We start from the raw sequence: 16,097 nt of genomic DNA on the forward strand, positions 1-16,097 counted from the left end.
GTTTTATTTTGAGCTAAATTGACAGCAATATACTGTGGTATGTTTTCAGAATAACAAACATATAACAAACATATTGGTAGGAAATAGTTCCAGACATTGTGTTGGTATATTTACACTGATGTTCAAACGTATCAAATCGTCAGTGACATGTATCTCAGAAACCTTAACGAGTAGCTCAAATTGGATTTCGTATCAGAAATCAGTGCAACAACTTAGAGCTAAAGAGCTACTCTGAGGTTCCCAGTAGCAAACAAAACCTCTTTTGTTTTGTAGACCAGAATTATTTTAAGTTTCTTACAGTGCCCATTCGCTGCGTTTCCATTAGGCCTTATTGCAGTGATGCCTAGCTTCTCTTTTTGTGGTGCACCTGCAAGTACTGAAGAGAACAGTGTACCCTGTCGCCCACATTAGTAGGGTCCAATGTGGTTCAGAGCCATTTTTATTTTTATGCACTGCCTCTGTTCATCTACATAAATCTGAAAATACATATCACATCATGAAAATAGCCGCTGTTGCCATGTCTTACATCCCTGACGGTGGTCTAAAACTGTCATCACAAAAGACCTAACTGGTTTGCTCTAACTTGTTCTTACAAGTGGCCAAATATGGAGAACAATGAGGACCTAATTCTGTACTGACTGATTATGTTTTATTTCACCATTTTATGAACATAAACATGAGTTTTTTCCCTCCTCGTTCACAAAAGTGGCAGAACAGTGATGTACCAGGAAGCAAAAGAAATGGATAATGAGAATTTCACAGAATTTTAACGTGTGTAAAACGGGCGGGGGGGGGGGGGGGGGGGGGGGGATGCGTCAGTTAAAAGTGTGTCATTTACAAAAACTGAAATCAAACTGAATAGCTGTATTTTCTCATTTCAGCCATTTATACACCACTAACTGTGGACATGCACATTAAAGGTTCCTGCCAGGTCTTGAACTAATAGATGTTAAGCATATTAAACCTGACAGAGTATTGAAAACAATTCCATTTTATTTATTTATTTTTAAAACATGCACAATTATCATGAAAATTCAGTGCTGACCTTTATAACACCAGTATTCAGGGTTCTATGTAACCTCACCAGACATAGCAGAACATAATGTAATGGTGCCAAATGCAGTCTTATTTCAGTGTACTCTTAAAATTGTATATATTATGTCACACTTCCTCAAAATGCCCTGTTTAAAAATTAGCAATAATGAAAAAACTTGTATATTTGTATACACTCAAAACACTTTTTTCTCTCTCTTGTTATCTCTGTGGCACTTCGTTACTCACTACTGGTTGCCAACATTTACAACATATAGTTTAATTTTATTTGTAAGGTTCCTAAAATTTGGTGAGAGATTTTTCACTAAAGTGTACTTCATATCTGGGCCACTGCAGACACCGACACTCGCTCCTAACAGTCATCTGCACCATCAATTAGGCAATTATGCATGTACACTGAGGTCAGGCAAGCTTCTAAGGATTCTCTGTGGTGTCCTTGGAGATTATGTGCAAGTTTCTATGACAGGGCAAGCAGACAATTAAATTACAAATTATGTTTCTTTTACTGATGGGACCCTCGGGGCACCCTGGGTGGTTTGCTGTTAGTAATCTTTGCATAGCCATTACAGCCATTTGGACAGTTTGTCGATCAATTACAACAAAGGGGGTCAACAGCATTAAAACACTGCTACATTATCAGTGTTCAGCGGGAGTAGCACATGTACAACAAAATCCTGTGATTGATCATATGCGAGAAAGAAGAGGCGCTTGTTTCCCACACTGTGAGAGCCCGCCGATGTAGCACGCCCCCCATTCACTCTCTCTGGCGCTCTGTCGTCCGCCGGGTTGAGCGACTGAAGCTGCCTGGGAGAGAAACAGCGAGGAGGGGAGAGGAAACGGAGCGATATGGCGAGCATCAACATGGGGCCGAGACCGCTGCTGCTGCTGGAGCTGGCGTGGGCTCTCCTGGCCCTCCAAGCGGTTTACGTCCGATGTCTTAACGGCGATGAGGACCAGAGCCAGGACACCGAGTGCAAGATGAAGAGCGTCACCGTGTCGGCGCTGCCGTTTTTAAGAGAAAACGACCTGAGCATCATGCACAGTCCCTCGGCCTCTGAGCCCAAGCTTCTGTTCTCTGTTAGAAACGATTTTCCCGGGGACGTGGTGGTGGTGGACGACCTGGAAAACACAGAGCTCCCCTTTTTCGTCTTAGGTGAGTTTTTCTTTTTCCAACACGCTGCTGTGTGGTGTCATTAGCCGCCAATTAAGCGGATAAAACCCCGCTCGCTCTTTATTACTACACCGGAGCAGCTGTTTATTAGCTAGCGCCTGGCTACATACCATGGCTCCACTGGTTTGGGAAAATGTTATAGGCAGCATAGCAGCCCAAATATGTAGCTAATACGATTAGATCCGTTTTACGGGTCATAATTAGTCCGCCAGTGGTTGATAATTAGTCTGTTATTGATAGCGTAGTGAATCAACACTTAGCACTTGTTTTTGTATTATATTAGGCCGCACAGCACATGCGCATAAAAATAGAGTTTTGGGTTGTTTTTTTTGTAATAAATAAAAACCATCATTAGAGTTGTTTAGGGAGCATCATTTTAATTTTCTGTATTATTGCTTGTGGGTATTTTACCCAGAGTGTGCACACGTGGTTCGGTTAGCTACATGTGTAGGAAACTGCTTGCTAGTTAAAACACTAGCAACAGCGCAGCCAAACTCCTCTTACACCACACTGTGCTGTACCTTTTAATTTGGTGTCTTTTTTGTAGTTACTTTTTGTTGCCCATTTCTTATGTTGTGTTACAGACAGTAGAATTTACGCCCGTCTTGTGAGTTTTCAAACTTTATTAAATAAGCTTCATCGAGATTTAGGCCAACCCAAGTTCATGTTAACTGGACATTATGCTTTGTTTCAGTAACACTGGGTTAGGCAGAGAGCGGCAAAGTTTGCAGTGAAGTTTGCTGGCCGCTGTCCATGGTGCTGAATCTCAGCGCTTCTTTACAGCGTCTGTTGCTGCGGCTGCCGGGGGCCAGCATATCCCCCCCGCTGCATATTCAGGGGCTCCGTGTGAGCTGCAGCGTCACATTTGCACAGCGTTTTAGGTCCGCTCTGTTTCTGTTTGGTGAGGGTTTAAGTGTTGTTACTGGAGTCTCAACTGGTTTTGATGTGTCCCAAGTCAGAGAGCAACGGGAAACAGTGAGACAACATGTTAGTGTTGTGACTGTTGGATCAGTGGAGCTTTTTCTTGCCTGTGACACACTGATATGAGGTGTGAGCTTAAAATCGCAGTCTCACTCTATTTTATCTACGAAAAAATTGCAACAAAACGTATATAGGACAACAGGTATTTAAATACTTCTTGAGATACTAGTAGTAATAGCGCAGTAATGCTTCAAGAACCAACGCATAAACTTAGAAAACCATAAAGGGTAAAGGAATGAATATTAATTATAACTTGATTTAACCACATTTAAGCTTGAAATGGATTGGTGGGGAAAAACAAGAAATGGTTTAAAACAAATAAATTACATTTGATCAAAAATATAAAGGTAAAGTAAGTATTTTTTAGATTATGTAATAGAATAGTTATTGTCATAACCATCTTTTTAATGAATCCACTAAAATACATAGGAGCGATTGCTCTTTTGTGGAAGCTGACATGTTGTCTTGCCATCTTTACACAGTGGTCGACTGTTTTTTCTAATCACATTTGGCTATCGATCAGCCACATACTGTACGTAGTACGTGCTATAAGTTACTTTTAGATTAAAGATCACAAGTTGCTCTTTTAAAGTATATGTGACCATTTAACATTTGTACTTGTATATTTTCAATATCTCTGACTCACTATGTCTCCAGATAGCTGACAATGGGCCAGCTAATGTTAGACTCAAGAATCACACTTCCCCTCTGATAAAAAGTTTTATTACATTCAGAGTTTTTAGAGTTTCAGAAGTCAGAGCCACTTGAAAAAAAAAAGTTTAGCTAGCACCTGCTAACAGCAGCAAAAACAGCTGCACTTACCAGGAGAAAAGTTCAGGATCTCCTCAAAAACTTACCTCGGTATTGCTGTCATCAGACAGAAGTGAGCCTCACTGACTCATCGACTCATATCAGATTCCTTTCACAAAGTTTTCCAGCCTCTTCCAGAGTAAATAGATGACGACTCATACTGACAGCTGAGGTAAACAATGGACTGACAACCTATACTCACTACAGATGAACAACAACCAGAGTTTTTTGTCCTATATTGGCCACCATAGCTGGGATTATACATTTAATTTGGGAGGGGTAAGAAAACAGAATTCAGCCGAATGAAAAATGCTATCTGCTGAAATCTATTGGTGAGAGTTTACACACTGTACCTTAAAGTTTCTTAATTAAATCCTTCATATATATATATATATTAGGGGTGCAACAATACACAAAATTCACGGTTCGGTTCGGTTCAATACTTTGGTGTCACGGTTCGATATTTTTTCGATACAAAAAAAAATGTTCATGCCTTTTTAATTTGTCATTTATTAAATTTTCACGGCACATTCCGCACCACATCTCTGTGCGTTCATCATTTGTTTGAAGCCAGCTCACCTCCTGCAACTACTTTTCCGAGAATACACGCTTCTTTTATGGTTCGGACTCCTTCTGACATTTCTTGAGGTGGAGGAACATCACAGTAATTGCTTAAAGGAGCTTCTTCGACATCTTTAAGAGTTCTAAACAAATGTCTGTCCTCGTCCTGAAAATCTTATGTACGCAAACACGCGTTGCAACTTCTTATCTTGTGCCCGTTTTTTATTTTGACAGCGAATGCGCACCTGCGGACCACTTATGTGCAGCCCTGGTTATTTCGCTTGTCATATTGCAGCCACAGAAATTCTTTTGTCCATGAAACCATAAAGCTGCACTTTCTTTTTGCCTTATAGTCTGATTTGTCATAACTTTTCCGTTTTGTGGTAAACTTTTCTTTGGCTGTCACTTCTTCACCCTGACCTGTCTTATTTGGCTCAGCAGAACTAAAATATTGTGGCGAGCTCAGACAAGGAGGAGACGGAGGTGTCGTTTGGTCTTGCTTCCCGTGAGCTAGCCAGGGAGCACAGCCGTTTATTAACATCTGCAGAAGAACACTGCCGCTAGCTAACTGCTCAGCGCGGCAACAGCACAGCACAGCAACAACAACAACAACAACAACACACAGGGCGCCCTCTGACCCCGGAAGGACACACCGTCGCAGCGAGAAGGCGTCACCCGTCACTATGGCAACATAAACAAAACATAACTGTACAAACAGAACCCCGAACAGCCCTGGGGCCTGTTCTTCGTACCGCGCTAAGTGAGTTAGCTGGATGAGATTGTTGACGATTTCGCGTGATCCTGGATCGTTCGGTTCCCCGAAGCCCATCCGGGACTTGCTGTCATAGCAACAGAGCCGTAAGCGTAAACCTGCTGGGGAGCAGGAGAGAGTTAATACCCTACAGCTTATGACAAAATTTGATCCGAAGTGATTGATGACCCTAATCACGACCTTTTGACCTCCCGCCCCTCCCCCCCGGAAGCGTGTAATGAGCGTGACGAATCGTATCCGGAGAAGGGGGGTGGGAAACCCCCCGCATGACGAATTATATCCTGAGAAAGGGGGGTGAACCCCGGAAGCGCGCCATCTGTTGCTAACCGTGTCGAATTGCACCCTGAGAAAGGAGGGGGTGAACCCCCGGAAGCGCGTCATCTGTTGTTGGGGAAAAAAAAAAGTTTTTAGAGGGAGGGGGAAAACCTCCGGAAGCGCGTCATCTGTTGGAGGGGAATAAAAAAGCAGAGAGGTGGAGTCCGTCACAATTTCTAAGGCACAGACACAAGATGGATTTCCTTCTGCAGCCCAGCAGCGTTCCTGTGTCCGATGAGATCTGCTCTCCCAAAGAAGAAGGCTTTGAATATGACATATTCAATCTCGATCCGGACCTTATGACCCTACCGGAAATACTCCGGAAGTGTCTAGTCATTTTCAGACCTGTTGCGTCATGTTCCCTAAGCACAGCGGTGATGCAGCAGATGATTCCGTGATGTATAGAGAGACAGAGCGGATGTAATTTTACTTTCTTAAGCTGCACCGGCGTTTGTAATGGAAATAAAGAGTGACTTCCTGTAGAGATTTCAATAGTATTTTATTTTCCTATAATACAGACGCTGTAAAAAACCTTTAAGATACACCATAGCTTATGATGAAAAGAAGAACTTTCTATCCACTTGTAACCTACAGGCTGCCTACCCCGTATGTGTAAAAAATTGAATAAATATCCCTTAGTGAATACTACTTTTCCTTTTGAGAGTCCTTTTTACAAGAGACTGAAAAAACAAACCATAATTGCAGCGACAGGCGATCTTGTTTCACACACACACACACACACACACCGCGGGTCAAGGAGGAGTGAGACGGCAGAATAGTTTTTTTCTTCATTACTTTTACAATGGGATTTCTCAATAGATAGAAAATGATGACGCTGAGGAGTCAACATCCGATATTATCATTGCTTGTAACCCGGTAAATAATTTCGTACATCTCCCCATAAAACAAGTCTTAGTGGAAAAAGCTCATATTCGAATAAGTTTATTCCCCTCTGTGGGAAAGAGTTTTTTTCTCAGAGTCAACCATGAGGCGAGTTTTGTCAACAGCAAGAACAAGGTCAGACAACTGTTGCCCATTTGGTAAAACAAATACCCGTCTCAAAGTCATATTTTACCGTTGCAGAATGTGGAAAACAGACGGCGTTCGCAAGAAGGCAATCAAAAAAAAAAACAACCCTCTCTAACTATTGGTATTGTCAAGAGAAAGATGCGAAAAACAGATGCTTCGCTAGACTAGGATAAAATGAGAGAAGAAACGGGAGGGGAGTCGATATCTGCTCAGCCCCTACTGTGACAGTTCTACCAATCGCGAGGAAGAATCCGTGAATATTATGTCAGCATTCCGTTCAAACAACGCCGCCGATCACACACACACACACACACACACACACACACCGCGGGTCAAGGAGGAGTGAGACGGCAGAATAGTTTTTTTCTTCATTACTTTTACAATGGGATTTCTCAATAGATAGAAAATGATGACGCTGAGGAGTCAACATCCGATATTATCATTGCTTGTAACCCGGTAAATAATTTCGTACATCTCCCCATAAAACAAGTCTTAGTGGAAAAAAGCTCATATTCGAATAAGTTTATTCCCCTCTGTGGGAAAGAGTTTTTTTCTCAGAGTCAACCATGAGGCGAGTTTTGTCAACAGCAAGAACAACTGTTGCCCATAAAGTAAAAACAAATATCCGTCTCTAAGTCGTATTTTACCGTTGCAGAATGTGGAAAACAGACAGCCCTCACAGGAGGCACCATAGTTAAAATATTTAAATTTCAACTAAATTTGTAGTAATGATCGGATTTCCTCACTTATCTACACCACACTCCTTGTCCTTGATTTCTTATCGTTCCTCTGTCCCTTAATAGAAACCACATATATAGAAACTATCCTCCCTTTCAGTTGTCTTTTGCACTTCCATATCGCAAAGCAGTTACTGTAGGTTATTTTCTGCTTATGCATTAATGTAATTAATTAACTTATTTATCCTTAAGTAAGGTAATGACTTGAGTTCTAATGCTTTTTGTCTCTTGAGTTAGCTGTCAATGTGGGATTTTTTTCCCCTTTTGTCCAGTTAAAGCTGCCTTTCATTCTTCAACACAGCTTAAACTCTAATAGGTAAGCTTTCTTGTAATTTCTTAGTTCTGCAGGCTTCTTGAAAGACATCCGAGACTCTTCTTTGGATGCTGGCTGCCTTTTGTTTTGTTTTCTGTCAAGATGATCCCACACTGCTTCGATTATCTTGAGGTTCGAACCCTGGAGAGATCAATCCATGACTGATGCGTTGTTTCATCCAGGCATACTTTGACTACATTGGCAGTATGTTTGCGATCATTGTCGTACTGAAAAATGAAGTTGAAGCCAATCAGACACTACGTGGTATTACATGGTCGATCAAAATCTGGTGGAACTTTTCTACATTCATAATTTGATTAATTTGGATAAGAGCTCCAACAACACTGGCTGAAATCCAGCCTCAAAGCACGGTAGAGTATCCACGCTGTGTTAAAGACGGCTATAGACATTCACTGTTGTATCTCTCTTCGGACCTCTTCCGTGCATATTTCAAATTTGGATTCATTACTCCATAAGACATATTACAGCTGATTTCTTTTTCCAGTCAATTTCTTGTGTAATTTGGCACACCTCAGCCTTATTTTTCTCTGTTCTCCTTCCTTAAGAATGGCTTATTAACAGCCACCCTTCCAACTCAGATAACTTTTGATGAGGTTTCATGAAATGTTTACAGCACTTGAGTTACTCGCCACGGCCATCCTAAATGCTAAAAACACTAAACTTTAATTCTAAATTACGTAATTAACGTTAACCAGAAAAAACAAGCCAAAGTCGAAATGTTGCTGAGCTGACCTGTGGTATGCTATGTCTTCTAAAGCACGTATAATGTAAACAGAACTGGTCTTTGCACAGAAGCCTGTGGAGCTTCATAATTAACCTCAGTGTGTGAAGAGGACTCTCCATTTAATAATAGCTGTAATAAAATGTTCTGGCCGACGGTGTTAAACGCTGCACTTGGGTCTAGCAGGGAAGATTTCAACTTTTCAATATGAATGAAGGCTGCAAACTGATTAGATTAATGTCTGATGATCTTTTCCATGCTTCTTCAAGTTTGTAACACCAAACATATTAAAGGATGATGTAAGGCTCACAGGAAGAGTTTAATTAGACACACATTTACTATTTTCTTTATACTCTTTCTTTCTTGACATGTTTAATATGATTACTATCAGAGGAGAAAATGAACCTTGTGTAGTCTAAAAACTTTTTTATTTAATCAAACTGTAATGTTGTTGAACTCTGACGGACGTGTCTTTTAATCTTGTCAACAAATCCTTAATCATCTAAATCTGCCATTTATCATCTTGTAAAATGTTCCCTCTGCTTCTGTTGCACATCTCCCCCCGACACTCTCTGCTTCACCAGCCCTGTGCAGCTGGTTCAACCCCTGCCTGCCTCCTTAAACTGGGGTGTTTAAATCTCTTTACCTCTGTTGTGAACTTCACACAAAGTTTGTGGTAACAAAATCAAACTGACGAGGATCTCGTTTGAAAAACACACACTCACGAGACAAAATAAAAACAGACTGCTCAAAGCAAAAGCAGAGCCCTCACAGCTGGTAGTACAAACATAGTGACAACATGCGTATTAGATACCCTCAGTGCCAAAAGCATAAATATGAAAAAATGTGATCACCAAGAATATCCTAAAAATGGCATTGAGGTGCGTGTTACAGTAAAGAAAACAAAAAGCAGCCAAATTTTCATCGGAAAATGTTGAATTTTAGTAAAAACAATGCTCTGTAGTTTGATACTGTCGTTACAGACAAAGCAGATGTTTAAAGCCTTTGGACGCACATTTGAAACGCACTCATTCTCCTTATCAGCTGGAAACATTAAAGCCGTAAAATGACTTTTTCAAACGGATAAAAACTATTGACCAGCAGCAATGTTGAGCCTGTTCCAAAATTTGAATGTACATGTGTTGAAGGTGCGGGTCTTGTTGAATTATTAAACATACTTTCTTTAATTTTTCGAGCCACAAAAACAACAACTTTTAATTTTCTTCTGCTTGAGTATCGGCCTCGGGTAGCTCTACTTATCATTGCTCAGTCAGTCGTCTGTTTGTGCTACTTTTTTTCAAGGAGCAGTGGATTATTGGTAAGGGTGACTTTATGTGTTTAGTTACTTAAGTGGAAGTACTGTGGAAAGTTTTACCTTACATACATAGATCTACCAGTACAGCTTCTGAGGTATCTGTTTACAAAATGTTATAATCTATTCAAAGGTTCTTTGCAATTTTACATTGATAAACATTATCCTTAACACATTTGGCCCACGTAAAGTGCTATGGCCATCACACGGTCATTTAGAATTGTTTAAATAACTCGTGTCTTAAGTCCTTCCATCAAACAGAAAATTAAAAAAGTCGCATGGTTCACTTTTATATCACAAAATGTTAGAAATATAAGCCGTTCATAACAACCTGAAAGGCTGGGAGTTTAAATTGCAAACCGATGGAAGCAGAAGTAGAAGACTATAATGTCTCAGAGCACACGGTGTCTATTAATGTGTAGACATGTATAAATAAGAGCTTAATAAAGATGCTTAATTTCTTAAGAAATAAACAGGTGGAGTGATCTTTATCAAAAGTGGATGTTGCATCTGTGGCTAAACCACTGTACCCAAAAAAACTTTAAAAATCTACTGTGTGTGAGGCTGTGTAAGTAAAGCTTGCCCTTCACACCTGCGTGTAATAAACCATTTGTTGGGGGTTGTGGATTTGGCACCTCAGCATTGTGAAAGTGGGGAAACATGTTTCTGGCTGTGCATAAGATTCCTCCTTACAACTTAGAATCTCAGTTCTAAATGAAATTCAGATGTTTTTTTAAGTATGGCTAATGTATTAATTGACTTCTAAGGCACACACACACACACACACACACACACACACACACAAGAACAACACAGAGAAGAAGAAGAGGGGGTCGTTTTACTACACATCATAAAAACGCAATCATTCATCTTCCAACTGAATCTTTCTGTTCTGGCTTTAGAATCATAGGTTGTTTACTGAGCCGTACTTTGGGAGTCATACTGTTGTGATACTGAGGAGAAAAGGGTAAGGTTTGATAGACTAAACCCTTACACACACAAAACTTGAATAACCTAAAGAGTGTGTGAGACTGCTAGCTGTGTTGTTCAGCATTAAACTCATCTACAAATGTGTTAGTAAAGAGCGACTTGTACTTCTGTCCCATTAAGCAACGGTTTAACAAATTTCACTGCAAACTATAAAAGGAATCTGGATTTATATAGAACATAGTAGTGATGGATTAAGTGCAGGAAACACTAGTATAAGGTGTCTATTGAACAAATCTCCTTCAGCGTTCAAAATGACCAAAGTGAGGCCTACAGGCGTTTCTCTCGGTTGGTTGTGTTCAGGGAAAAAGCAGCTAAATACACTGAGACTGCTCCACATTGTTAGCGAGTTAACTCTGGATATCTGTAGGTTTTGTCAAACTTGGAGTGAACAAAAGCAGAAAAACAGTAAAAGATGCAGACGGTGAAAGTCTGGTTTATTTCATGAACACAATGAAACATTTTACAGTCCACAGAGCAAAGTAGCATACATGATAAATAGATACACATAACATGAGAAGTAAAACTCGTCGTCTTACCACATGTTATATTCTGTAAACTTAAAATAACCACAGAAATTAGAGTTTAGTGTTTTAAGTCATCTATTAAAAAACATGAGTCAACATTACTGAAGTGACGCTTTAACGATGCGTCTTATCACCGTGTTTATGATGATAAAACATGTTCTCTCGTTAGTAGATGTCAGCGCTGTCACTTGTCATGAAAATGTCCAGAGCCAGGGTTCCTCTTTAATTACCATTGATCATTAATAGGGTCACAAAAGATTTGTCACATTATCCCCATAAACAAAATTGCTTTTATAGAAATCATTGTGATACAAATATTTAGATTCTTGATTCACAATGTGCACGAACTCAAAATCTTTAGAGGTTCATATTTATAAAGTATCGCAAATAATACATTTATACCATTGTATGAGCTACACTTCTTGTAAAAAACTGATTGAAAAAAGCTCCTGTCGTGACCTTCCTTCTGTGAGGAGACACACACACACACACACACACACAGAGGGGAAGATCATTAGGATTGGAGGCGTTTTTGGATTTTCACTTATTGTTGGCTTTACAGTCACATAAAATTCATTCCAATTTTTTTGCCTTTGCTTCAATTAAGGTGTTTCTTTAAATCTACAGCAGCTTCCTTTTCAAAAAGTTTACTGACATAGTAAGGAAGTAGCTAGGGAACTCAGTAAGTATGACAATCCCATAGCACAACATCAACATTTATTTATATACAAAAATAAAAATGCTTTTTCAGAAAAGAATTGTAACTTCACAATTCATCACCGATTATGTGGGTACATTTTTTTTTTTTTTTTTAAATGCACTATATGTAGAATACATTGTTTGGTAAAATGCTGGTTACACGTTCTAAGAATGAAAAAATCAGTCTTTCAGAGAAAAAATTAGCAGCCTCCTTTGTAAAACTCTGCGATCAACCGTAGCTGTCTGATTTTCACCATGTCCAACCCTACCAGATTGTGGTATGCCTCGGCTATGGCGTCAAAGACTTTCCTTTCCGATTTCAGTTCGTGCAAGAGAGTTTCCGCCACCATGCAGACTTTGACGTCGTCCATTTTGATGTGGCGAGCAATCAGCAGCCGTTGAATGGATGGAATGAAACGAGGGGTGAGGAGTCTTTTTCTGATGCTGTAATAATTTTCAGCGTAAAAGTCATCCTCCAACACTCGCAAACACTCATGCTGTTTCTGGAGGGGTTGATCGGCCATACAATCGTTGCATGTGTCAGTGAGGTACTTGTTGATTACGAGGTTGACAAGATGATACACCGCGGTTTTCACGGTATCGTTGAACAAAGAAGATGCCCAACCGTCAAGCTCGTCCTCTTGCTGCTGCTTTTCCAAGGGGCGATAGTAACCGGACGTGTCAGGTAATATTGTGCCCTCGTCCGCAGAACTTTCCTCCTCCTCCGCAGGGTGGCGCAGGGCTGTAGAGGCCATACTTCTCTCTGTTTTTGAGCTAAAAAAAAAAGGTTTGAAGGAATGAGACGGCGGTCTTCTTTTTAAATAACAGAAGCGGGCGTGGTCTGGAAGTGGGTTGATCTTAAAGGGTGCGGGTAGGTGTGGCAGCTATTTTCAAAAACCGTAGAGTCGGCCACTGCGTCTCTAGCAGCTGTAACTTTGGAAAAGAACGGTAATTCCCATCTGTTGGGCTTGAAATTCTCCATGAAAATGGCATCTTCCAGCCCTTCTGCTCAATCAACCATCAGAGTGACAGAACTTGGTACATATTTGGTACTTGGTACCAGGGATACTGAGCAATCTTTAGTCTCTGAAGATCCAGCCACGAACCCTACATTTGAAGATTGGAGTGAAGTGTCAGAGTGGAGCACACCCCCCTCACCACCACAGCTGTGGACGATGGACATTGACAATGAGGAAGATTTTTTGTATTTCGGCGACTCTCCCGACATTGATGAGGTAGACTGGACATGGCCACCCTTCCAAGGCCCTGAGAGATTACCGGAACAGCTATGGGATAATGATGAGGACTTACCCTATGTAACCACATAATCGGTGATGAATTGTGAAGTTACAATTCTTTTCTGAAAAAGCATTTTTATTTTTGTATATAAATAAATGTTGATGTTGTGCTATGCGATTGTCATACTTACTGAGTTCCCTAGCTACTTCCTTACTATGTCAGTAAACTTTTTGAAAAGGAAGCTGCTGTAGATTTAAAGAAACACCTTAATTGAAGCAAAGGCAAAAAAATTGGAATGAATTTTATGTGACTGTAAAGCCAACAATAAGTGAAAATCCAAAAACGCCTCCAATCCTAATGATCTTCCCCTCTGTGTGTGTGTGTGTGTGTGTGTGTGTGTGTGTGTGTGTCTCCTCACAGAAGGAAGGTCACGACAGGAGCTTTTTTCAATCAGTTTTTTACAAGAAGTGTAGCTCATACAATGGTATAAATGTATTATTTGCGATACTTTATAAATATGAACCTCTAAAGATTTTGAGTTCGTGCACATTGTGAATCAAGAATCTAAATATTTGTATCACAATGATTTCTATAAAAGCAATTTTGTTTATGGGGATAATGTGACAAATCTTTTGTGACCCTATTAATGATCAATGGTAATTAAAGAGGAACCCTGGCTCTGGACATTTTCATGACAAGTGACAGCGCTGACATCTACTAACGAGAGAACATGTTTTATCATCATAAACACGGTGATAAGACGCATCGTTAAAGCGTCACTTCAGTAATGTTGACTCATGTTTTTAATAGATGACTTAAAACACTAAACTCTAATTTCTGTGGTTATTTTAAGTTTACAGAATATAACATGTGGTAAGACGACGAGTTTTACTTCTCATGTTATGTGTATCTATTTATCATGTATGCTACTTTGCTCTGTGGACTGTAAAATGTTTCATTGTGTTCATGAAATAAACCAGACTTTCACCGTCTGCATCTTTTACTGTTTTTCTGCTTTTGTTCACTCCAAGTTTGACAAAACCTACAGATATCCAGAGTTAACTCGCTAACAATGTGGAGCAGTCTCAGTGTATTTAGCTGCTTTTTCCCTGAACACAACCAACCGAGAGAAACGCCTGTAGGCCTCACTTTGGTCATTTTGAACGCTGAAGGAGATTTGTTCAATAGACACCTTATACTAGTGTTTCCTGCACTTAATCCATCACTACTATGTTCTATATAAATCCAGATTCCTTTTATAGTTTGCAGTGAAATTTGTTAAACCGTTGCTTAATGGGACAGAAGTACAAGTCGCTCTTTACTAACACATTTGTAGATGAGTTTAATGCTGAACAACACAGCTAGCAGTCTCACACACTCTTTAGGTTATTCAAGTTTTGTGTGTGTAAGGGTTTAGTCTATCAAACCTTACCCTTTTCTCCTCAGTATCACAACAGTATGACTCCCAAAGTACGGCTCAGTAAACAACCTATGATTCTAAAGCCAGAACAGAAAGATACAGTTGGAAGATGAATGATTGCGTTTTTATGATGTGTAGTAAAACGACCCCCTCTTCTTCTTCTCTGTGTTGTTCTTGTGTGTGTGTGTGTGTGTGTGTGTGTGTGTGTGTGTGTGTGCCTTAGAAGTCAATTAATACATTAGCCATACTTAAAAAAACATCTGAATTTCATTTAGAACTGAGATTCTAAGTTGTAAGGAGGAATCTTATGCACAGCCAGAAACATGTTTCCCCACTTTCACAATGCTGAGGTGCCAAATCCACAACCCCCAACAAATGGTTTATTACACGCAGGTGTGAAGGGCAAGCTTTACTTACACAGCCTCACACACAGTAGATTTTTAAAGTTTTTTTGGGTACAGTGGTTTAGCCACAGATGCAACATCCACTTTTGATAAAGATCACTCCACCTGTTTATTTCTTAAGAAATTAAGCATCTTTATTAAGCTCTTATTTATACATGTCTACACATTAATAGACACCGTGTGCTCTGAGACATTATAGTCTTCTACTTCTGCTTCCATCGGTTTGCAATTTAAACTCCCAGCCTTTCAGGTTGTTATGAACGGCTTATATTTCTAACATTTTGTGATATAAAAGTGAACCATGCGACTTTTTAAATTTTCTGTTTGATGGAAGGACTTAAGACACGAGTTATTTAAACAATTCTAAATAACAGTGTGATGGCCATAGTACTTTATGTGGGCCAAATGTGTTAAGGATAATGTTTATCAATGTAAAATTGCAAAGAACCTTTGAATAGATTATAACATTTTGTAAACAGATACCTCAGAAGCTGCACTGGTAGATCTATGTATGTAAGGTAAAACTTTCCACAGTACTTCCACTTAAGTAACTAAACACATAAAGTCACCCTTACCAATAATCCAGTGCTCCTTGAAAAAAAGTAGCACAAACAGACGACTGACTGAGCAATGATAAGTAGAGCTACCCGAGGCCGAGACTCAAGCAGAAGAAAATTAAAAGTTGTTGTTTTTGTGGCTCGAAAAATTAAAGAAAGTATGTTTAATAATTCAACAAGACCCGCACCTTCAACACATGTACATTCAAATTTTGGAACAGGCTCAACATTGCTGCTGGTCAATAGTTTTTATCCGTTTGAAAAAGTCATTTTACGGCTTTAATGTTTCCAGCTGATAAGGAGAATGAGTGCGTTTCAAATGTGCGTCCAAAGGCTTTAAACATCTGCTTTGTCTGTAACGACAGTATCAAACTACAGAGCATTGTTTTTACTAAAATTCAACATTTTCCGATGAAAATTTGGCTACTTTTTTTTTTCTTTACTGTAACACGCACCTCAATGCCATTT

At 39.7% G+C, this 16,097-nt stretch overlaps 1 protein-coding gene across 8 annotated transcripts in view; it reads left to right on the top strand.

Annotated features, from left to right (window-relative positions):
• The first annotated feature begins 1,811 nt into the window (after positions 1-1,811).
• astn1 (astrotactin 1) overlaps positions 1,812-16,097 on the top strand; it is a 500,282-nt gene continuing 485,996 nt past the window's right edge. For all 8 annotated transcript variants that reach the window (XM_085439848.1, XM_085439850.1, XM_085439853.1 and 5 more), the window contains exon 1: positions 1,812-2,206. In XM_085439848.1, coding sequence (XP_085295974.1) covers positions 1,900-2,206 — 307 coding nt within the window. In that variant the 5' untranslated portion in view covers positions 1,812-1,899. The remainder of the gene's footprint in view (positions 2,207-16,097) is intronic.

Source organism: Copadichromis virginalis, linkage group LG18, assembly GCF_057382275.1.
Source record: "Copadichromis virginalis isolate Kocher_CV1m ecotype Utaka linkage group LG18, C_Virginalis_male_GT1.1, whole genome shotgun sequence".
Taxonomy (NCBI): Eukaryota; Metazoa; Chordata; class Actinopteri; order Cichliformes; family Cichlidae; genus Copadichromis; species Copadichromis virginalis.